Source organism: Barbatula barbatula (genome assembly GCF_947034865.1).
Source record: "Barbatula barbatula genome assembly, chromosome: 13".
Lineage (NCBI taxonomy): Eukaryota > Metazoa > Chordata > Actinopteri > Cypriniformes > Nemacheilidae > Barbatula > Barbatula barbatula.
Window position 1 is genome coordinate 17304391 of NC_136776.1, and position 25660 is coordinate 17330050.

General features: G+C 38.6%; 1 protein-coding gene across 2 annotated transcripts in view; it reads left to right on the plus strand.

Annotated features, from left to right (window-relative positions):
• The first annotated feature begins 1907 nt into the window (after positions 1–1907).
• The window catches only part of tle2b (TLE family member 2, transcriptional corepressor b), a 31975-nt gene continuing 8222 nt past the window's right edge, over positions 1908–25660 (plus strand). Inside the window, exons 1-7 of one of the 2 annotated variants that reach the window (XM_079470807.1) lie at positions 1908–2111; positions 12027–12124; positions 12677–12740; positions 17792–17836; positions 23425–23487; positions 24383–24457; positions 24589–24766. In XM_079470807.1, the coding sequence (XP_079326933.1) occupies positions 2088–2111; positions 12027–12124; positions 12677–12740; positions 17792–17836; positions 23425–23487; positions 24383–24457; positions 24589–24766 (547 nt within the window). In that variant the 5' untranslated portion in view covers positions 1908–2087. The remainder of the gene's footprint in view (positions 2112–12026; positions 12125–12676; positions 12741–17791; positions 17837–23424; positions 23488–24382; positions 24458–24588; positions 24767–25660) is intronic. The other variant, XM_079470806.1, reaches the window with a different exon arrangement.

The window sequence follows — 25660 nt, forward strand, 5'->3', positions numbered from 1 at the left end:
GCGTAGTTTAGCCTTGATGCGCACTAGCGCAGATGCACAACCAGTTTAGTAGCGATCGTTCACAAAATGATGCATGTGTCATCTCCGCAATGTCTGTTTGTTCTCATCATCGCACATCAGTAAGAGGTGGAGGGGAGAGTTGTGTGAATAATTACCTGCCCAATCTGCACAAATAGATAAGAGATTAGGGCAATCCCTGACCTGAGAGGTGTTGAGACTGATGGATGATGAACAGGAGGAATACCTGAGAGAGCATGTGGGAAAACAAGCAATGAAAATCTACAGAGGAAGGGCTGGGTTACCAGAATAACAATTAAATGTGCTGTTTGCAGAAATGTGAGCAAGTTTAGTGATATCGCTATTGGTAAATTTAGGTCGTAAATGTTGCTGTCCTGTCACAAGTAATTTTGCCACTTTATTTCTGAAAGGATAGATAAATGCTCATCTGTCAGAGATGTAGGTAGATATACTAGGTTGGATACACAGACTGATTTATCAGAATTGCTATCAAATTTGTGTCATTTCTCATCTTTTTTTTATTTCCATCTCACTTGTAGTACCTCAAGACACAAGGTTTATTGCTTTTTTAAAGCGCACGTGTAAGAGATTTTTTTCCATTTTATTCTGCTTTAAATGTTTGATGGGCTAGAGATTTCTGTTTGTGAACAAATGTTTTAAATGATTTTCAAATATCTTGATCCATTCATGACATGGAAATTCTTTGGTCTAGTTGTGGGAACTCAGTGTTGAGCTACGTGAGTAGTATTACTCTTTAGATAGTTGAGATTTTGGTTTTGTAAGATACGATTTTTGAGTTGAATGATATCGATAGATGATACATGTTTCGTTGTGTATTGAAATTTGACGTTTGAGAAATTGAGAGCTAAGTAAGACGTAAGCGTTCTGAAGTCTGTGAGATCTAAGGCAAACATCTCAATATGCTCTCAGTTTAAGGTGATAGTTCACCCAAAAATCTTTCATTTATTCACCTCCTTGTCTTTTAGAATGTTGTTAACCGGCCCCCATTCACTTGCATTAGTTTTGTGTCCAAACAATAGAAATGAATAGGGGCCAGTGCTGTTCGGTTAACAACTTTTTTCGAAATATCATCTTTTGTGTTCTACGGAAGATAGAAAGTCATAAAGTTTTTAAATGACAATAGGGTAAGTATATGATATATGTTAAGAATTTAAATTTTTGTGTGAACTATCACTTTAATCTCAACATATTCTATCAAAGGAATTAAGATATAGAGTGTCAAATCTTTTGTTTCGTCTTTCTTAAAGGTGTTCATAATATTACTCTTAAACCTGCTAATCTCAAAGGGACATCTGAAAGCGGTCATGTACAGTATCAGTCATTGTATCTATTTCCATCAGACTGAAATGCTCTCTCTCTTTCTGTTCCCTATCTCACCCGTTCCACCTTAAGAGCAGCTTGATCAGGCTGTCGTGTTTGTGTTGAAGCCAACAGGCGCAATATATTACAGTCTAGGGCTCGCTGCTGAAAAGCCTGCTGGATCTTTCAGTGACCTGCTGACTCTTTCTTGCCTTCCTGTGTGTTTTCTCTTCCTCCCTAGATTTAGATTAAAAACAACGCTCGTTCCTCTTTCTCCTTCTATTTGTAGAGCAACGCACAGAAGGTCTTTTATTTTTAAAGGAGAGTTAAAAGGGGAACAAGGTTGGAAGGCACATTCGAATGGAGGTACGTGTTTGTTTTTTAGCTTGTTGGAGACATTTACAGAAGGACAAGATCGGAGACAGTTGGACAGTTCTTTGGAATTCCCTGCTGCTCTTGAGGTGTTCGACCACGAAACCCCATCAGTAAAAAGAACGGAACGTCACCCCAGGGAATTCTGAGAGGGGTGAATCCAGTCCAAGTGTGAGTAAGGGGATCTGTTTTATGAGTACCCCTTGTTGGATGCACTGACAGTGTTGGGATCCAGACTTGGGAAAAGGGCACAGGCGGGCTGCCAGTGCCACATCTGGATCTGGGGCTCTGTCCCCGGTGGTTGCGGTCTCAGAAGTGCGGAGGGTCAGGGGAGCGCGTTGGCCATCAAACCCAAAGCCAGCATCTCTCCGGTGACCATGTACCCGCAGGGTAGACATCCGGTAAGTCCTGTTCTCCCATGTTCTTGCTGTTAGGAGACAAATGACCAGATGAAGCGTTTGGATGTAGTAGAGATGTCTTTGTAGACTTTCATTTGCACGTACACATTCGCACACACACACAGCTGTACCCAGGTGCTCTCAGGAGCCAGTTGATAGAAAGTTGTGTGGGAGGAATTAAACAGTTTGTGGTGTGTTCGTTTGTGGAATAAATCTTTTTTACACCCCCTCTAATCGATGTCATAGTGCACTGCGTTCGGGCACATTCAGAGGGGTTAAGATGGTGTGTGTGTTTGCATGTGGGTGGGGTTGTATGGTGCTGACAGTGCAGTGGTGAGTTTTTTTTTTGTTATCTTGTTACCCGTTTTAGGTAAATAGGTCAGTCAACTGATTGAAGTCCACCTAGGATCCAAAGTATCCACATTACAGTCTGTTTTAAATGTGGTTCTGGGTTATAGTCAGAACATGTACAGCTGCGGTGGGAATAAAAACGTTTTACGATTTTAAAATTACCTATTTATTGGTATGTATATAGGCTAAAGGAGAATTTTTGTTTCATTCTGTAAACTAAAAATAATATGTCTCCCAAATTATTTTGTAAAAATCGTTTTCTTTGCAGAAAAAGAAACTGGAGAAACAATCTATGTTATTTTCACCTATGCTCTGTATTTTTTCAAACCTCAAATACTGCAAAGAAAACGCGTTCAAATTCACTTTTAAGCAACGCAACAGTAATATTTGTTCTTCCATTTAGGAAAAGTTTATTTTTTTCAATTTGAAAACCCAGATTATTTTTAATCAGTTTTCATGCGTCTTGTCATGCTGTTAGTCTTTCACGTCACTGTTGGGTGACTTAAACGAAAGAAATGTACTTACAATATCCATTAAATTAAAGGTCCAGTGTGTAATTCATGGGATGATCTATTGATAGAAATGCAATATAATATACATGCTATGTCGTCAGAGGTGTGTAAAGAGCTTACACAATGAAGCGTAATGTTTTTATTACAGGTTTGTTTTATTGTTTCTTTTGGCTTACCGCTGTAATGACGTTTTGGCGACTAGATGAACCCGAAAGCTGAAATTCTAAGCTTTACCTAGAGACCACACTTGAGTTGGTAATTCCCAAAGTGCAGGCAGCAGCGAGTGAAGTTTGTAGACGTGTTTCCGGCCATTTTTATTCACGATTGTGCTGCATCCACTCACAAAAATAACGTTTTGATATATTTGCAGGAAATTTACTAAATATATTCATGAACATGCTATTTACTTAATATGCTAATGATGTTTGGAATAAAAAATGTGATAATTTTGACCCATACAATGTGTTGTTGGGTATTTCTACAAATATACCCATGTTACTCATGACTGGTGTTGTGGTCTAGGGTCTCACACGTTGGGTATTTTTTGTTTTGAGTCGAAGTAATAGTTTGTGGTAATCAATAGCATGCCACAGATGCTGTCAATGAAAATTAACTTGACCCAGAATTTGTCTCAAACTGTGCAGACTACATTTTTTTCTCGGTTTCAGTCTGCGTGTGATAATGTGTTTGATAATGATACACAGAACTAACTCCAAGTTAAACCTGTAGCCAGATTTTATTTTTACCCTTGTGCCGTTTGAAACATGATCTTGAACCGTAAATGGTGTGCGAAAGGTCTCTGTGTGTAACCATGCATAAACATCACTTTTTGTTTCCACAACGATTCTTGTTTTGTAACGTTTGAGTATTCTGTTCTCAGGAAACGCATTTTAATGGCTCCTGTTAAGACAAGCATCACTTAATATTTGTTCCCATTTATGGCTTGATTTGAACAAAGCCTTACGTATTAAACTTTGGCTTGTTTTTAAAAATCACATCTCGTTGGTGTGACCAAGGCGATCAAAATACCCTGCAGACTAAGATTTGTCCTATCAATCAGAAAAAGGGTAGCTGAGTCATTCAACAGCCAAGGTTTTCTGTTTAATTGAAGCGCGAGGCAAATGCCACCCAGTGCGAATCGAAAGAGTTATCATTGGAGTGATGTGATCACCCCTCCACAAAATGTGAGTCAGTATGCATACTTGCCCAGTGAAAGGGTTAAGACCAGATTTGCAAGGCAAACAGCATGTGAAAAACCGGTACTTGGTTCCACTGGATTTTTGTGGTTGGTGTTATCTGAAGCAAGAGGATTGGAGGTTGTGGAATGGAGGGATGGTTTGGAATTAGAGAAGGATAACTGCACTCTGCTTTCAAGCCAAAAACAATACCAATAAAAAAAACAGAGCTGGGAAAGCTCATAATCCGCAGCAGACACACCTTTGGTTTCCGATAGTTAGGGAATGCAAACTTTCAAGACTGCTCGGTGAGAAACAACACTTAAAAGCATAGGGTTAAAGTTGTTGCTAAGCCTGATCTCAGATCGGTTCTCATAATGGTGTGCTAGTGGTTAAAAAAAGGTGAGAAGTCTACAAATGTCATGCACGAGGTGTGAGACTCCGTTCTCTCCGCAAAGGGTCTTGGGTTCGTCTGACTGTTATGAATGGAGTGCGTTATCTGGTTCGTATCCCATTTGCATTAGACATTTGCATTGTTTGTTTTCTCACTAACAATAAACATGTTTGCATTGCATAGATATATCGGGGGTTTGTAACACTAGGTGTTTGTTTATGTTGTTAAGGTTTAGTTTTACTCGGGACCTAATGGATTTGTGAAAGCAGTCGTGTGTTTAGTTGACCAGTGCTGTAAAACACCCCTTGTGTTCTAACCAGCCGAGACTGTTACAAGTGAAGTGACGTCACATTTTGTCGGTCGCTTGGTTGATATTTAAATAGTCATTGCCCACAGTGAAATCTCATTGGTCTGGAGTCCTATTCCACATATCTGTATGTTATGTTTTTATATATTTGCCGAGGGGGTGTCAAACAATCACAAATAATCGCTTCCAGAAAAAAAGTTTTTGTTTACATATGTCTGTGTACTGTTCATATAAAGTTTTTATTTATAGACCATGTATATATTTAGGAAATATTTACATGTATAAACAGTATATATAAACACCATAATGTATATCAAAACGCAAGGGTTTTGTCGTGTGATATCATCATTGGTCCACTTTCTTCTTTCTTTTCTTTTTCCTTCCTCCCCCCTTCCATCACCTCATTCCAAACCATCGCTGATTTTCTCTGTGAAGTATAAAAGCTGTTTTCTCTGCCTGCCAATCCCCGGTTCCTAATCCAGTATTGGACAGCGATGGCTTTAGCTCAGCCTCACAATGGGAGCCACCATGCTAAAATGAGCCACAGCTTTGTCGGTAACTTGCCAAGACAGTCTGTGCAGAACACCCGACTTCCCAGCATTCAATTGGGTTTAAGATCTTTGAAAGCCTCTGATATGAAGGGCTAAAGTGAACGATGTCCTTTTCTTGGGTGGTTTGATGAGGTTGTGATGGTAGTGACAGCCCAAAACTCACGGCTCTGTAACCAAATCTTTGCAGAGGAGTACCTCCTAAACTTGAGCAAATACAAATGTTTCTGTTCTGGGAATTCCTCCCAGTAGTTATTCAGAGATGAGGCTCTGATCATTCTTGCAGAACTGGCCTGGAGGGAGAGATGTTTTTTTTAGAAAGCAAGAACACATACACACTCACACGTTCATCCAGGTCCCCTTGAGGTCATACTGACACATCCTTTCTACCCACTCTGGTGTTCCTCGTCTATTCATGTGCTAAATATTTCACCAGCGGATGATTATTTCATGGATGTTTCTTCATCCGCAGCCCTTCTGTGAGGATGCAAGTGGAAAACAGTTCCGTGGAAGTCTCGGAAGCTGTCATCACTTCTCTCTCGGCATCTCTCTTCCCCCAAGCCGATTTAAAACAATGTGTCTAAAATAGCAACTCCAGCCATGAGCTGGCGACTTTTTTTTACTTCTATCTTTTTTTTGCTGTTTGCTTTGCTCTTTTTGTTCTCCATTTTATCTTTCACTGTTTTTGTGGTCGGTTACATTGTTTTGCATATGTTTTCTCTTTTGTAGTTTGTTCGTGATTTATTCACTTTGGAAGTTCTCTCACTCATTCACTCTCTCATGCACGCTCTCCCCTCAAACCAGTTTTAAACAGCGTGTCCAAAATGGCAATCCCAGCCGTGATAGATGAGGTGATCAGTAGATGATTGGGAGATATTTCATTTCTCACCATTGTAATGGGATCTGGTTGGCTCTCTTTCTCTACCCCCGTGACCTCCGTCAGAAGATAATCTCCAGTAATTCTAGGCTAGCCCGCTGCGACTCGTCTGAATTGTGATTGACTGGGCGCTTTACCACATGCCTACGAGCCTCATTCCCCTTCGGCCAGATTAAATGGATCAGTTTTGGATTTCGGGATTCGCGCTCCTCCTGCTTGACACGCAGCTTTTAAACAAGAGGTGGGAAAACTACGGCCCGTGGGCCACATCTTTTAGGATTTTGGTGACAATTAATAATTTTATGTAATGCATATGAAATCATTAGATCGCGCAAGTCTGCAATGCAGCATACTTAAGTAAAAATGAAAAGAGAGTGAGACATTCTCTAGCATGGACCTGTTTAAACTCTGCATTGAATGCTTCGTTCGCGTCTTGTGTCTTTTGAAGCACCTCGCGCTGAGGCGGGATGAGTGTTGCGAGCTTTGGTTTACTATAGCATGACATGGCAATTTCTGTAATCGAAAGTGAATAGTATAGTTCTGCTGTAAGGTAGACTGCTTTAACTTACTCTTCTTATAAGTTCGACTTCGATGTTCAACATCATAGGCGATTTTTCTCAATATTCCAGATATTGTCGTATCCTAACAACCCATATATCAATTGGAAGCTTAATTGTTCAGCTTTCAGACGATGTTAAATCTCAATTTTGAAAACAATTACCCATAAGACTGGTTTTGTTATCCAGGGTTATATATATAAAGGGTAGATGTATATGAAGAGTTTGGTTCCAAAATGTGAGAACTCTGTTTTTAAAATATTTAAAAAAATCATGTTTTTTTTTTATTGTGCATTCAAATGAATATCAATCAAACTGCAGTTGGTTTGTTTTGATATAAGCCATAATAACTCAAAAAATACAGCTAACTAACACAATTAAACGCAATAAAAACATGACAACATAATAATAACATGGGTTCTAAAATTAGATAACAAATTTAAAAAAAAAGTCGTCATATACTTCCCGTAGTGATACTGGTGAAATATGGCATGGCTCTCCGCCAATCAGATTCAAGAACCAGTATAATTGTAAATATGGCTCACAGTGAAATGCATTACACTTATTGTAATATTACAATGTTTTATTTTTAGAACTGTATATTACACATCTGATTTCACATTGGTATGTATGCATATAACCAGTGATACCAGTGAGGTTAGAGGTGCAGAGAAGTTTTAGTGGTGATGGGTTTCTTTTTTAAATATAAAAGACATAGATCAGATCAGATATTTACTGCATTTTAAAAGCCATAAATTCAATATCGAGCAGTCAAGCCTTTTGGTTCAGCCTTCCATTACAGTCCAATTTCTCATGTGGCCACTTGGGATTAATTGAACACGCCTGAATGAAAGGAATATTTGGGAAAATATAATAAAAGGATGTATACTGTAAATATTTATGGAAATGTCTTATACTGAAAAAAGGCCCACTGTCATAAGTGTTTATAAAACACAGGGTAGAATAAATTGCATGTCCATACACTACAGGAGTTATCAAATTTCAGTTTGGAATAAGTAAAAAAAGATTTAATTTAATGTGCAAATAATGTTTACCCTTAACATGGATTCGGAAATTTGATGTGGCCCTTGAGGTATAAAGTTTGCCCACCCCTGGTTTAGACGCACGCTGTCACCTTTGTTTCTTCTGTGTGTTTGTGTGTTGCCAACCATCATGTTTATATTGAAGTAACATCTGTTGTCCTTAGGGATGCACCGAAATTAAAATTCTTGGCCAAAGCCGAATAAAAATGAAACACTTGGCCGAATACCGAACATGGCTTTTCCTATTTCTTCTATTTATTTAGCCAATTTTTCACTATTACATAAACCAAATGATCAAAATGGTTTTTATGTTTTGTCTTGCATTTCAATGTCATACAATATAACTTAAAATAAAATTGAGCAAAACAAGTAAGCTAAATTAAAACAAACAACGGAAACCTCTTCCTCCTTGAATAGCCTATTTACTTCATTCAAAAGTGTCATTCAACATTATAAGCTAAAAATATGAATAACTGAAAACTGTTGTATTATCATAGACTACATTGCAAAAATATTTAAAGAAAAAAACATCCATGCAAGCAATTCTGAAAACCATTTCAGTTCAGGCCACTCCTCCAGACTCCGCCCACAAAAGCTGACTGTCAATGTGCACTCGTGTTCGGGATGCACAGAACATACTTTGACAAGTTGTTTGATAAATGGAATTGTGTGCACGCGACCACTGTATGATGTCAACGGATGTCGCGAAAGGCGGGTCTACTGTCAGCTCCAGTCTGAAGTACCCAAGTTACAGACGGGTAAAGAAATGTACTCCGCCACGGCAAGTGTGTCTTTCTCTGACACTTTAAAATGCTCCACACGCTGCTGACATGTTTGCTGCATTAATAAAGCGCTTCTTTCTCTTGATCTCTGCGCTGGTTACTACATTTTTGTGTGTAATTTGTATGTTATGTGATGTTTTATTTCCTGTGATATCAATAGGTTTGCATGGCTTTCAGTATAGCTACTAGACACGCTCGCATGTTTAAATGATTGAGGGTCAGGGATGGGATGAAACCCCCCTACCCCGCAAACACGCACAAAACATTGTGGTGCGTGTACTGAACTCATCCAGTCTGCTGTGCGCCTGCAGCTTAATTACTCGAAAGCTCACAGAGTGTCTGACCTCTACCGTTCGCCTAATTGAAATTTAATTGAATTTTGCTTGTCTAGACTAATTAAGCTCGTACTGAAACCACCAATCTTCAGCCAATGGCCGAACGTTGCCTTTAGGAGAGAGCGAACTTGGGAGAATGGAAAGCCCAGAGGAGGGCAGGACAAAGACGGCCATTTTAGGAAACAGCTGACAAACTGGGAAACATGTTTAAAAATAGCTATGGAAAGGACTTTGGGTTTTAATGAGGAGAGAAATAGATAAGGGTACGGACCGGGTTGGTGCACGCCTGACATAATACTCATAGCTGGGCACACGTTTTCACCTTATCTGTGGAAATGATTTGGATGCGATAAAATTTGTTAAAAGGAGATGTCAAAAAATAAGTATACTGAGTTGATGGCGATAGCTTGAAGGACTTTAAATGAGCTCAAATACACCAACATGTAGTCATGATGAGTTTTACAAATGTCATGAATTGAATTATGTGGATTTGTGCCAGATTTTCCTGCAGTGGTAGTCGTTACTGCTGATCTGAGATTAATGATGTGTTCGTGAGATAAGGATTTGGCACGGTCCCAATTATTCTTTGGATTATTTCCTTGCAGTCCGGTGACCTGAAGCAAGAATATGATCATGTCTGGATGGTAATACTGGTACTGTAGCAACAATGGCACGATTTGCTGCTGTCATGGATTAGGTTAGAGTTGTGGTTTTATGAAACTTGCAGAATCTAGTCGAAAACATACGAGAGAACAGCATGACCTTGAAAATCTGTCGATTTCTAACAACCAAATCATGCCCAGATTACTATTATAAAGGAACAGCAATTACATCAACCCAAATCATTTTTTGTCACAAAAAGATCAGTGTGGTGCATGTAACTTAAAAAGCAATTGGTTATAGTTACTAGTTACTTCTCACAAATAGTAATTGAGTTAGTAACTGAGTTACATTAATATAAAAGTAACTAATTATCAGGGAATGTAACTATTGCCTTTAAAAAAATAACTTTAATGCCACAAGATTAAATATGTTAAAGGAATGAAATGGAAACTAAATAAAATCAATAATTTGAATTACACTAATCTACACTATTTTGATGTTGATGTGGGTCAATGTGAGAGACACCTATTCAATTCAATATTTTACATAGCAGTATATTAGAATTAAATGTTGTAAAAATTATCATTACGATACTGGAACAATAAAACGCAATAGAATATTTCAGAACTTTAACTATTTATTGCACAGACCACAACTGGTCAACAAATAAGTCTAAAAATAAATAATGCTTATAAAGACATGTACCAACTTCACAACTGCTAGACACACTAATTGTTTTTCAAAGTTTCTTACAAAGTAAAAAGTTAACTGTACTCTAAATGTTTTGACTGCTTTCCAGTATGATGCGGAATGTTAGTTTGTGTTTAGATTGCATTTTAGGAGACTGAATATTTAATTACACGCAGTTATTGTTTGACCTCGGAGCGCGAGGATAGTTTCACATTTGCTTTAGATATTGTATAGTTTTGTGTTACACGCAGTGGCATCATTGCCTCATTCCATGCATTTAAAAAAGTCTTAGTGATTTGCTTCACATTGCTGTGACATGAAGGCAGAAAGTAAACAAACCGGCTGTAGCGTGGTATGTTTTACTGCACACTAGGCCGTTTCGGTGTGGATAGGCAGCATTTGGAAAACGCTAGTGTGGACGAAGACCGTTTTAAAATGAACTCTGTTTTCAAAGGGAAATAGGAAATCTAGTTTGCAAAAGTTACTTTTGAACTTGCCATCGCTCTCCGACTCTTTGGCATTAATGTACTCTGTGCGACTGTGTTTGTGTGTGAAAACCCGCCCTACTCTGTCTCTGGTTGATGAATATTTACTTACCTAAGCCAATCATCATCAGTTATGCGGTTATCTCCCACCCCACTCAGATACGCACAACTATCAAAATCAATAATGTGTCCCACCCCCAAACATACACAACAGAGAAAAAAACATTGCAGGTCCTTTGGATGAGAGAGAGTCAACTTGGATGAAAACGGCTTCAGTTAGCTTAATTACAGTAACGTTGCATTATGTTGTCAGTAACGGTGACTGCGTTGTAATAGGGGACAACTAAACAACAAACTTCGTTTATTAATTCGTCGCCTTTATTTCCAAATCTGAAAAATAGTTTCTCCAACACTATTGTTAGTAATATTGGTATCCTTTAAGGGACAGTTAAAATTCTAACATTATTAACCAAAATCTCATGTCCTTAGGAAGCCATATTACTTTATACTGTAGAATACAAAAATAAACAGTTTTTTAGTGAGTCGTGATCATTGTTTCAACCTTGTTATACATAAAGGGATAGTTCACCCAAAGATTAGAAACCTTAAATTGACTCACAGTCTTGTCATTTCAAACCTGTATGACTTACTTTCTTCTGCAGAACACAAAAGAAGATATTTTGAGCAATGTTGGTTACCAGGCACCCTCATAATGCAATCATAATAGGATTTTGGCAATATTGCGATTACACTTTACCTCATGTAAACGTAAAAAATCCAAATAATGCCATTAAGCTCATAATCGCAGTAAGCATAATCAAAGCAACATATGTGACGTACGCAGGTTTTAACCTCAATAAGAAAGCACGCTAATGCTTTAAACGCATTCATTTATGCTGCTCTGATCAAGGTGCACCTTAAGTATAAATTCATGGTAAACATGACAGCCAGAAGTTTTACCGTCAACACAACTTGCTGTCTGCAGTCTCTGCTGCTAATCTTCATACAGATACAGCACGAAACACCGTATTTTCGGGGTTTAATGCGAATATATTAAAACGATCGCCAGTATCACACACCAACTATATCTGAGATCATTTTTTGTGCTGCGTATTATAGCAAATAATTTGACTAATAAAACCTTTATGTAAACATGAGCAAAGAGGTGTTCTCATGTCATGAAAACATGTTACTGCGATTAAGTCCTTACTTATATAAGCTGCTCACTCCTTTCTCTTTCTCTCTCTCTCTCACTCAAGGTACCTCTGCAGCCTGGACAGTCATTCAAGTTCACAGTCCTGGAGACTTTGGACCGCATTAAAGAAGAGTTCCAGTTCCTTCAGGCACAGTACCACAGGTGAGAACTTATGTGCCAATTTACTGATCTTTTGATTATTTATGAATCTCTGCCCACAGGCTAATAACTGGCTGGATGTGTGTTGAATAAATGTTACTGTAAGGTAATACAGCAGTGTGAAATCAACATTATGAGGTGCTGTTCATTTAAAGGGGCAATCACTCTGTGATAGTGAATAAATTGATGGAGGGCGATTAAGTCGCTGCACTAAAATTGGTATTATTAGTATTAAAAATATCTGTTATATTAAGATGGTATTTTTCTTTCTTCGACTTTGCTGTGTCAGGTGAACCCACCATGATGTTGACTTGGTTTTTGATTGGTTGACGGCATTGCATTTGTTTCGACGACTGAAATATTAATGATGTTATAGTTCGATTATATTATATTCCATAATGAATTCTTCAAAGTCAAAACGTGCTACTAATATATATATATATTATCTTTACAATAAAAATGAAAAAATACATTTGTAATGTTTTTAAATAAAATTGTATAATTAGACTCAACATATGCAATCAAAACATTTGACACAATTTTATTTCGTTTTAGTCTGAAACTGGAGTGTGAGAAGCTGGCCAGCGAGAAGACAGAAATGCAGAGGCACTACATCATGGTGAGTTCACTCGACCTCTTCATTTTTATATCTGCCCGCGCCTCAATGAACACCCACCCTGGCATGCAAGAATGCTTGCATTGAAAAATGCGAAAGGGGTCTCTTGCTTGATTTCGCGTTACGGGGTGTTTGGTTAACCTGAGGACACGCCAGCGGGATGGAGGTTGATGGAGACTACAAAGTGAGAGGGAAGGTATGTGCGAGGCAGAAAGAGAGATGTGGATGGAAACGGCTACTGAGTGAAACAAGGATCGAGAGAGGACACAAGCACAGACTTGTAAATAATGAGGGGGAACAGCGATTCTGTGCTCGCAATGAACGGATAGCCCAGAAGGCTATATTTAGCCCGCTAGAACTGTCATGTACACTAGGACTTGTTTCAACAGCATGCCTTTATAGTTTATCACATTTTTGTTGATGTGCATGAAATACTTTTCAGAGCTCATTTAAATGGTGCGATTCAATCGATTTTGATTTATTCAGTGCTCAATATTGTACAAATTTTATAGAATTTGTGCAGTTGCATGATGGGACATTTGCATTGCAGCATTGAAGATCAACATGAAAGGATACTTCAACCCTTTTTTCTTAATTTGTTTGTTTTTCTTAATTGTCCATCAGAATTTAGACAGCGAACGCTGAGCATTTTATATGGAATAAAGTAGGGATGCTCCGATCCCCCATTTTTGCCTCCGATATAGCGTACCATTCCGATACTAAGGTAAAATTGCTGAATTACTTAACAAACTGTACTGCACTGTGCAAGGCATCAACTCAACTTAAACAATAATTTTCTAACCCTGTAAAACAAAATAACAAACAAATTATTCACAAGTTTAGAGAATTATTTGTAAAACCAGCATCAGGGCAACAATTGCTAAATAAAACAAGTTCACTAGCTTAAACTTGACATTCAAAATTAAAGTGCAAATAGGAATAAAACATCCAAAAGAAAAGCAGCTAAATAACAAGCTTGGTAAACGTGAACTTGACTGTTTTTTAACAGTGTCGACTATCCGGAGCTGTACGGTTTAAACTAGACGACTAGTCTCGCACATCCCTTAAAAAATAACTAAATCTCTTTATACCGGTGGTACTTGTTGGCATAGCTGTTGTTAAATACTTCAATTGTCACACAAACCCGATCCTAGTATTTTATTCAGTATTGACACCGATACCCGACACAAATATCGGATTGAAGTATCCCTAGAATAAAGTGAATCATTATTTTTGCAATGCCATTTTGCCCCACTTTAAATGTAATGAACAGACATTCTCTGCCAAATGTCGACTGGTTGATGTGCTTTAAGAGTTGGTGTTTAGGTATTCCTTATGTTACGTATGTGTACGTGTTAGACGAAGCATCTTTATGTGGGCTTTGACAAGCAACCAACTCCACGGTCAATCTTTCGTTGTAACCCCGTTTACGGTTGAGACCAAGGATGAAAAGATGTCTCAACTTAACATACAAATGATCTCTACTAAAATACATTACTGCCACAGATTGTCCTCTTGCCTACAGAGAGAGAGAGACCGTAAGGAAAGATAGATCTGCAACAAAGAGAAAAGAGGAGAGCGAGAGATAAAGTTGATTGAAACACAGCAGTACTGAAAAAGAGGAGGGGCAGAAGGAGGCTGATAGAGAAGATGAAGAGGAGGTGAGCCGACAGAGTGAGTGAGTTTAAAGAGACAGTACAACCATGAATGTAAGGTCAGAGATGATAGAAACAGATGCAAGCGATTGAGAAAGGGAGATGAAAACTACCGGAGGAAGGTGGGAGAGATAAGACGCATTTTAAAATAATGGGTTTCTTTAACTGTGAGCCCTGTGGAGGATCATTTTAGACTATAAATATTCACTTAAACACACTTTCAAGCTAATTAAATACACACTGTACAGTAGATGTACTGTAAACGACACAGTATAATTGTGATAACGTTCTGTAAAAAAAGACATATTTAACTTTAAGGGTTATTTCAACTAGAAGAAATTAATACTAGCACTTCCTATTCCATATTCTGTTCATAATTTAATAGGTTTAGATTTTTCTTCATTTCATGACAATGAACATCATGACAATTCATGATGATGAAGGCATGTCATTGTGACCTTCATGTAACAAAATCTGTATTTTTTTATAACCCGTGTGACATTAAAGTGCACGTAGATGAAGAAACCCTCGTGTACGTCTCCGTTAACTGAATGGCTTGTGTGTGACTGTCCAAACTAATATGCTTTGGTTTAAAAACGCACCTTTTCTCTCCGTTTATTACTTCTATTCGTCTGTTCTGTCAACGGAAATTACGCTTTTGTTAAATGCTCTTCAAAGATTTTAGCAGCATCTTGCGGTGAGGTTGCAAATTGAAACCAACGGCACAGCAATGTTTCACTTAATATATTTGTTTATTGTATTTTGGTAAATGGTATTCCTTTGCAGAAAATGCCCATCTTGATAATTGTTACCTAATTACTTGTGGTTTGTATTCAGTTTGATGAAATGGCATTCTGTAATTTGCTTCACCTATAATTGGATTTGATATGAGTTGGCAGACTGTGAATCATTGCTCCGGCTTGGAGTGCGGCCGATTCCGCACCCGAAATTTCTCACTGTCTGTCAGGAAATTTGCCAGGTAACTAGTAATTTAGTATTCGATTTAAAGTGGCAGTCTCTAAGTTATTTTGAGTAAAAATTTACTAAAAACATTAATTGAGCAAGTACATGAAAGAATGGTGTTTAAAACTGTCTCAGTACCCTTGCTGGATTCACCACGGAAAGCTTGTAATAAGGGTTTGTAATTTTCCCTGTCGTGTTGAATTTCCGGATATCCTTATTTGATGTCTTTCGTTTATGCGTCATTTCGTCACATTCGTGAACGGAACGAAGAGGATCCGGCTGGCGACTGCTAGCCCGCGTGTGAATGCAGAGGGTGACGGGGTAGCATTGTACACAGATATTTTTTCTTGAAAACTTTTAGTGTTATTATATCTGGGGATTCATCAGTTGTGAAAACCAAAGAAAGAAAAGGGGAATGTGATTGGATTGCGAAAACAAGAATTAATTTGGGCAGATATGGATTTATTTCATCTAAACCGAACAGGTAAGACATTATAATATTTCAATAGATAAAACAAAAACAGTAGCGCACTTGTAGTGTTACAGACGGATACACAGTTTCATCGGTTGTTCTTTCTCTCTTTACGTCATTATGATAAATGTAACGTAAGCCCTTTTTGCATGGAAATAGTAGTATCTGGGAACCTCGTGTGATTTAGAAATAACCTCCCCACATCTGCATTTCATGTGACGTACTCGCACGTGATAAGTGAAGCCTGTGATTTTACTCAAGTTTACCGTTACTCTCGGCATTTGAGACCCGCAGTCGTGTTCGGCGATCTTCTGTCCAGTTCACTTTACGGGAGTTTCCATGAGAAATAACAAAACGACTTCTGGCAGTTTTGCACTATTTGGGTCTGTTTATGATCTTATTTGTTTTGTGTTGTATAATCTGTGTTGTTATCTGTTATGTTTATTTTGCGCTACTGATGTACAGTGACGATTCTCACTGCTTCACCGTCACAGTCCCCACGTGACTTACGACTCAAAACATCAGACTCATCCGCGCAGTGCCAAATCACAACTTGCATAAAAAATGACAATCTTTCGGACTGCCGCTTTAAGATGAGCCAGGAACAGAGATGTCACTTACAGCAGTCGTGGCTGTCGTATAATGTCACTTTAATAATTGTCTTGAGGAAATGTAATAAGATTTATTATTCAGCTCTTTATGCCGCTTATTAAAGCAAATACATACGTTCAATCTGTCATAAAATGTTGTTTTATTTGATGCCAGCATCCCTTCAAAAACTGTTTATGACTCTTCTGTGGAACATGAGAGAAGATATTTTGAAAAATGTCTCTGTGGTTTGTTTCCATACTGTGAATGGAAGGCAATGGGGACAGTGGTGTTTGGTTACCAACGTTCTTCAAAATATCTTTTGTGTTCAGCAGATGAAATAAAATCATACAGGTTTGGCATGACATGAGAGTCCTTGCATTCACAGAATATCTATATAGACTTGGTAAGAATCCAACTACTCTGCAGGATATGTGTACAAGAACCGGATGGCAAACAACTGCCGGGTTGAAGAAGCGGACACCAAGTACAGTTCACCCCTTGTTTGATTAATATACGCATGCACACACGCTCGCAGCGAATGCAGCAGGAGGAGAGGCTTTGTTGAGCCTCCGCCACGCTAAGCCACGCTACATCCGCCACATGCCGTGCGCAATCTGCTCCAGACAACATGCATTCAAGGATTACGTGCACATACACTCACATCCGTGATGTAGAATAAGAATGCAGTGACATGAGTGTGAGATTATATAACAATGAGAAAATGCGACGGATATTATAAGATTAATATGCGTCACATGCCGCTGATATCCCGGACATCATTACAGATTGCAGTGGTATAGACTTGTGAAATAAGGAGGCAGTCATGAATGAAAGCAAACTACCTCTTCATTTTTGGGTGAACCGTCCCTTTAACTTCATATCGATACTTTTGCATTTTCAAGCACCATCATTAGATACGATAATGCTTTAATCCTGAGATTAAACCACGGTGAAGGTTTGATAGAAGAGACTGGGTCAAAGACGCACATCAGGGATGGGTAATGGACTTTACTGAATAATAGAGAAGAAGAAAGGGATTAAGAGGCAGGAAAGATAGATAAGGAGAAATAAAAAAGGATGGCTGGAATTGAGCTCCTCTCAGAGCAACTAGCGAGCGTGTGAGCGTGACAGACAGTTTGAAAGAGAGACGACTCTGTCAGGTTTCATCTACATCAACCGCTCGGCTGCTCATCTGCCTGCTGAAATAGACTCAGAAACACATGCTGACGTCTTCAAACCCTTCGTCTTCCTGTGGTTTCGGCGAGTCGTTAGCGCGAGTCAGGCCGCTGAGGTTTTAATTTGATTGATGATGATTCACTCCTGTTTAATTCATCACGCCGCTGACTGATGCTTATGCACTTGTGTTTCAACAGTACTATGAGATGTCCTACGGGCTCAACATCGAGATGCACAAACAGGTAAGAAAACAAGTCAATGCACTTTTCCACTATGTGTAAATGTAAACCCTGTTTTGAACAGTGCTGGGTGCCGATTGGTCAATAGCGCGTAAAGAATAGTTAGAAGTTTGCATGATTAAATGTATTCAATAAAATTGTTCTTGCATTACATAATGTCTGTAAACACAGCATGGCACTCCTTCATTATAGGGTTAAGTATATCTCCATCAAAAGACTGAATAAAAAGTATAGGCCAAATATACTTTTTAATTTTAAGGATATTACTTAAAGCGGCCCTAACTCGGACAGTTTCTGTATATCTCATGTTAATCTTGAGTACTTACAGAATAGTATTGCACCCTTTAAATATCAGTAGTCTTTAGTTTAATCTCATTTATAAAGGACAGATACAGCTGTACGATTATTTCCATAAACATGCAACGCATGTGGGGGGAGGAGGCATAACTAAAGCATGTGCGCACACATTGCCAACAAAACACGGAGAGTTTCACTTACCGCGTGCTGTTCATGTCCGACATGGTTTAGGGCTGGGAACGCCGCTCCATCTATCAGTTTCAAACGATCTCCAAATCCAGCATTATAACCACAGTTTATATAACATTCATCACCCAAATGCAGTGAACAGACAAACACAGCTGAACTTTGAGAACATGGTTTTCTCTCTCTCCTGCAAGTGAAAGTGACTTGTGCGCTTGCTCCTTCTCCCGCCCTCCTTGGTTGATGCGCGGGCGTGCAGCGTGCTTTTTTCTGGAGAATTGTCTTATAAGGGACTAAGAAAAGTTGTTAACGATTTTTCATGTTTGAAAAAAAACTTTCCCAAACCTGTACGAACACTGGGGGAGTGTATCGAAAGAGAAATACTACATCATACGTCCAACCAAAAGTTGACCATGTTAAGCATGAGAAGACAACATGTTTAACATTGTAAATCAGTCCGAATTCATGAAACACTGTTGCAGGGCCGGTTTTAAAAGTAGACTGAAATCGTTCTATTAATATACTACGTATTTTCATATAACTCTAGTGAACTTCATTATTCCTTGTGTGATACTGCGTGTTACATAATGTTAACAGTATAGCGAGTTTATTACCTACAAACTAGTCTCAGCCTCTAATGGATCGTTGGTTAAACGTATGATGGATAAGGCAAACATTTCTGGAAACAATTCAGCATGTTTGAACTCGTCATCTGATTGATTTTCACAGAATTTCCGGTAGATGGATGTGCATGTCGGGTTCTTCAATGGTTCCCTGTTCTTAGACTGATCTTAGACGTAAGCTGTCGTGTTTACAACGGTTGGAATAAGTATTCATCACAATAGACTAAACGCTTAATTGTTAAAAGTATACAAGGTTCACCTCATAAATCATTGTTGTTGCTGTTAACTTTTGACACGTTCGTTAATGTACACGAACGTGGGGACATTTCAACGCCTCTAAACATGACGAGGCACAAAACGAAACATGGCGCGAAAGCTTCAAGGTCGGCTACGCAAGACTACCGACGAACCAACATCGGTCTCAATCTAGTTATCTGTTACATTCAGATTCGGCATCATGACGTGCATTTCATGTTTTAGTGCATTCATGTCATTACCTGATTTGCTGATTTACTTTAGTAAAGCTGTTGTTAAAAGAATTCAAATGGCGCAAGCAACTGAACAACACTATCAGTGAGCACTCATTTCTTTCAGTCTTCCAGTGTGTATGTGATCAAATGGTTTTATTGGGGTCTTAGGGAGGAAGGGCGCAGTAAAACTATTCTCACACACATTATACTTCAGCTCGCATACACATCTATGCAAGTCTCTTTCATTTCCATCTCATTTCCGGTTCATTTACAGGAGCAGAGTCTCTCGCTCTGTGTGTGTGTGTGTGTGTGTGTGTGTGTGTGTCCAAGTGATCACATTATCCAGCCTGCTGATGGCTCATTCAAGGTTACTCCAGGCCAGGATTAATGTCATGCACACAAACAGGGCTTCCCACTGCAGACAACTGATCCCGGATCAGCTGTCTGTTTTTAAAGCATAACGCACATTTGAAGGTTTCAGATCCGTTATGTAAATAAAAGTGATGTACCATCTAGTGTAGGAATTTTAGAAGGGAAGTATTGTGTTAAATGTAGTCACTGTGTGGCCATATTTGATACCTCTTTTTCTAATCCCGGTTCGATCACATTGCTTGGAGAGAGGACGAAAACAAATCTATTTATTTTGAAGAACTGTAATAAAGGCTACGACAGATGGCTTGACTTAAACACAATATCTACTATTTTGCGCCTCATTGGGGGTCGCGGTGTAGCTGTGCTTTTTTTACCATAATGGTGATTAGTCTTCACTTTGGCTGTGAACTTCTTTATTTGCCTGAGAGATCAATTTAAAAGAAACGCAGTGAGACTAATAGTGTTTTCGAATTATATTAAGGAAAGACTAATGCTCATTTCTCGCATGCATTCGAAATTAAAGACGTATAAGTGATGTGTGTGATCCCCATGGGCAAAAAAAAGCTTATAAATCGTACAGAACAATACTTTTTGAAGATCTAAAAATGCAAAAAGTTTTCTATGATCTTTAGGGGTAGGGCATAAAAAAACAGCTTTGTACAGTATAAAATCATTACGCCTGTGGGATATAATAAACCAAGCGCGTGTGTGTGTGTGTGCACGGTTTTAACAGTACTGTCTAACAGCCTCTCTAATGACTCTGGCATTATGATCACAGGCAGTGCAGTGAGGTGTATGTGTGTGAGAACCGCCAGCTGTGTGCATGTGTGTTAGGTGGGATATGAGACAAAAAATAGAAGAGAAAAAAATCAGCAGTTCTGAAACAGAAATATAAAGCTATACGCACACACACGACTTTAAAGTGATGCCCCTGGATACAGGTTTGGTCTTATCAATATGCCCCCTTCACATCTAATAGTCTCTCTCTATCTCTCTCTCTCTCTCGCTCTAAAGATTTAAAGGCAAATATTAAGCAATGATGCTCTAATCACTGATTGTGGTCACAGGCGCAGAGGTATTCAATAAAGCCCTCATTTACCATAGCTCTCATCTGTCACACTGCACAACCTCTCTCTATCTCTCTCTCGCCCTCTCTCTCTCTCTTTATGTATGAGCTTGTTTTCTCTTACATTCCCTCCTTCTCCCATTTTGGCTCGTTCTAGTGCTCTCTTTCTCTGGGCAGGGAGCCAGCATCTCTTCCTCTGGCACTCTGCCAATTAAATCCCCCTCCCTTTCTCTCTCTCTCTCTCTCTCTCTCTCTCTCTCTCTCTCTCTCTCTCTGATTGATGGTCCTTCCATTCGGGAAAAAGAAAGAAACTGAATGTGTGAGGAAAGAAGAGCAGTAAAGCACACAAAATAAGAGACACGCAACGGACACGAGCTCACACAAAACCTACACACATGCAAAGGGTAATGGGTAATTGATGTGAGCAAAAACATTTAAAGGGAGGGGATGCATGTGTGCAAATGGACATTGTTTATTTTTAAAAATTGTGTTTAGGATTCATTATATTTTTACACGTACGTATACATACGTCAATCCAACTTAAATATTATATTCGCACATCAAAGAACATAAAGCCCACCACAGACTGCATATAGTGATGGAAGAAAGGTATTGACACACCTGGACACACACAGTTTCATGAAGCCAAATATGCAAATGCTGAAGTGCACGCACACATGAACTCTGGGAAAACATACACACGCAGCAGGACATCTGCACCTACCCAAGACTTTTTGATCGAGTGACAAAACCATTATGCTAAAAGGTTGGCACCCTGGGACTTCCACACAGAGACCCCCAACACACACACACACACACACACATCTCGTTCCTTCATTTCTTCTTTTCCCTCCTGCTCTCTCTAACACACTCCCATTCATTCCAAACCAGTTACATCACTTGCTGTCTCAACCTCATTATACACAAATGAGCTCCGTTTCACACACACATACACACACACACACACACACACACCACACACATCTCTTAATCTACAGATGTTTAGTTCTGCTGCTACACTGTGTTCTGACACAAAGGCGAACAAGCAAATATTTTATATATATATAACTCTGTATTATTTCATAGAGATATATATATATAGGGATGGATGGATGGATGGATAGTGTTTGTATGCTCTGTTGCAAGGAGATGGAGAATATTCAAGCTTTTCAGCCCTGAGGTACTTTCTCACTCGCTCTGTTGCTTTCTCACTCACATACGCAGCACAGGGGAATGGCTGAATGAATAGCACGGAGTACACAAACACAAAGACAAAAATAACGAAGGATGTAAACTTGATTTTTCCATGTTGCTTGGTCATGCAATAGTCTCTTTCACAATGCTAGAGTTTTGTGTGGGGTTGCCAGGGAATTGCTGTGCGTTTGCTCGGCTGTTCTAGTTGGATATACTAGAACACCCTAGCAACCATGTCAGAAGAGCCCATGCTCTATGATATGCTGGTTTCTAGAAATGGCTAATGTCCCTCCTTCAGATCTATAGCAAGGTGATTATAGTTTAATAAAAAATAAAACTATTAAAACATTTCTAAATAGCTGAAAAACAATTTTTAAAAAAAATAAGATTAAAATTAATTGAAAATAAATAAAAACTGAACTAGAACTAAAATTTAAATAAATTCATCTTGCATGGATGGTTTCGGCGGCAACACGTAAAAACAAATGTTATTCGACCCAAACCTCTGGTAGACTTTATAGGGGAGTAGAGGCAGTGTAGGGTAGAGGGAGTTTTAATATGAATGTAAATTAAATAGAAAATAAATTGTTTTAAGATCGGTTCAGAAGTTTACTTCGGGTCAGCGCGTGCGACTGATGAAAATGTCTGTACCAAAATGAAATATTTAAAGTATAATAAAATGATAAAAGCATATTAGGAAAATTAAGCTTAAGTGAATTAAATATTAGTAAAACTACAGTAAATCTGAAAACAAAACATTATTAACTCTTGCCTATAGTATTTTACCCCCAGAAAGGGTGTGACAAAACAAATAGGTGAGAACATTAAGGAATTAAAACTAGCGATACGAAGAAATCTATATTTTGAGATTTTAAAAGATCATGCATGAATACAGCAAGAATACAATAATGCATGTATAACAATTGCTATTTTTATTGACATTTGAAAAAAGATGATCTGGAGTCTATGGTGTGATTATGACTCGAGATGTTTTGAAGTTTTCTGTATCACACATGCTATGAAAATGTCCGAAATGTACTGTTGTATTAGTAAACACATTCTAAATCATAGTTCTCCATTGCACTATATCACAATTTTACTATACACTGGAAATCCACAGCATTTCATCAGTAATACTCGGCTAGAAAAAATTAAGTGTTACAATATAATCTCCATCTGAAAACACGGCCACACTAAATGGCCCTCATTACATTATCCTCTCGCTTTGAGTTTGATTTCAGTGTTGCTTGGATATCATTGTTACAACTATAATCTACACTAAAACCATTTGTGCTTGGAAATCGAGAGCCCACTGTGTTTGTATTACTTTATCACTGTCACTGGTTTCTCTTCTAATGGTGTTTGTGTGTGTGTGTTCTCTTGTAGGCAGAGATCGTGAAGCGGCTCAGTGCTATCTGTGCTCAAATCATCCCTTTTCTCTCTCAGGAGGTACGCTGACAGTGATCGACAGCTCATCAGTGTTTTGAGCTCTTCTCTCTCTCACACACACACACACACACATACACGTTCGCCCTCAGTGCAGCAGCCAGCTTTTAGAATTTAATGACCTCATTTCATCCCAGACTAAACAGGGACTGCTGATATCCTGCATTTCTTTTCCGGCAAAGCTAAAAAATACAGTTTCCAGTTACCGAAAGTCTGGTGACGCAAATTCAGCTTGAATCAAGCATTCCGGTCTTCTTTAATAAGCTGTCCTTAAAGAGCCCATCCAATCGAAATTGGAATTGAGGCCAGGTTGGGAATCATTTTACTGTACTCCTAAAAGTTGACACAATTCACATTTAGTGGAGATGTACATTTGCGAAGAGACATTCTCTTCCAGGAAACTGAATAAAATAGTGATGACTCATCTTGCACTACACTTATTGTTGCCCAATCAAATGCTCTATAAATGATGATGTCATGGTTGACTGGCAAAAATAAAGCCTAAATTAAACTTTTTAAACCCAAAATTTGCTTTAATTCATGTGTGTCTACTCATACAAATCCAGAGTTGTTTATAGAAACAACAAATAAATGAACAAATGCTTCGTAATGTCACACACTTCTTAGTTCCTGTTTCTTTCAAATTCGCATGAAGAGTAAAGAAGCACAATTCCAATTAGTGGGATTTATTTTGGGCAATGAAAGCGCAGACAGGACTTTATTGATTAGGAGGTCACCTTTAGCATTAGCTTGAGTTAGCATCTGCTGATGGCCAAAGACGGTGTGATGCGTCTGTCAATACTCACTGTGTGTGTGTGTGTGTGTGTGTAAATAAAGTTAACAAAAGTGCACAAATTTCATTATTTCTATTGGCTGTCTTTGTCTGATGTGTGAGCAGCATCAGCAGCAGGTTGTTCAGGCGGTGGAACGTGCCAAACAGGTCACCATGGCAGAGCTCAACGCCATCATAGGGGTGAGTGACCTCCGACACCTTTTGGATCTCTCTCTCTTTCACTCTACCCGTCTTCCCTGTGTCTTCCCTTATATCCCTGTGTGTCATCTGATGTCTTTTTCTTTGCCTTTCACACTGTCTCTCTCTCTCAGCAGCAGCAGCTCCAGCACCTGTCTCACCACACCCCGGGTATTCCTCTTACACCTCACCCATCAGGCTTGTCTCTGGGCGGCACGTCCGGGCTGCTGGCCCTCACCGGAGCTCTGGGAGTCTCTGCCCACTTGGCCAATAAGGACGAACGCAATCACCTAGACCCCGAGCATCTCAGAGGTCAGTTTTGAATAGATGCATTGTCTATTATAACCTGACGTCAATAATCAACATTGTTCAATAGTACAGCCTAAAGTGTCGGAGAGAGACATTTGTCAGAGAAATTATTTCTTTTTATATATATATATATATAAATAACAGATGTTTTATGTTTTGTTGTTTAATTTCACATTGGTGCAAAAAGCAGCCTTCAAATCCTACGAGAATCAGCTAATTACACGTTTGGAAGTTGCAATGGTTTTTTACGATGTTTTTGCTTGGAATAAAATTGAAACCTTGAGCAATTTATACTTTTTTTGCTCATTTTACAAAGATGCTATGATGGCCATTAGTTGGACAGTTAATGTTTTATCAACGTATTTCATCATTATTGCACTGTTATTGTTGGGTGTAACTAACTGTTAACTACCCTTACTTTGAGTTATTATGAATTAAATTACAGTAACTAATTACTTTAAATTACAGAATAAATAAAGTAATTTTTTATTACAGTTACTTCTAATGTAATTAAACTAAATACTTTGTGTTTTTTTACAAATATTCATCAATGACACACAAAATCGTATAAAAAAAATCGTATTTGACAGTCCTCTTTTATGAATAATCCTTAATCACCGAAACCAACTTGCGTCTTCAGTTGGCACTCAAAAATCTGGTGTTTCCTCTGTGGTGGTCTTGTGTGATTACATATATGAAAAATACAATAATTTTATCATGACTTGAAGGCTTTATCGCATAATGAGAGACTAATGGAGAAACAGCTGGCTTAAAAAAGCAAATTAGAATATCTTGAAATAATAAGGATGTATTGAACCCAACCATACATGGGATAAACTTCTAAGAAGCCGGAGCGTCGATAGATCGTGGGCCAGAGGTTCGACTGCTCAGGGAGCT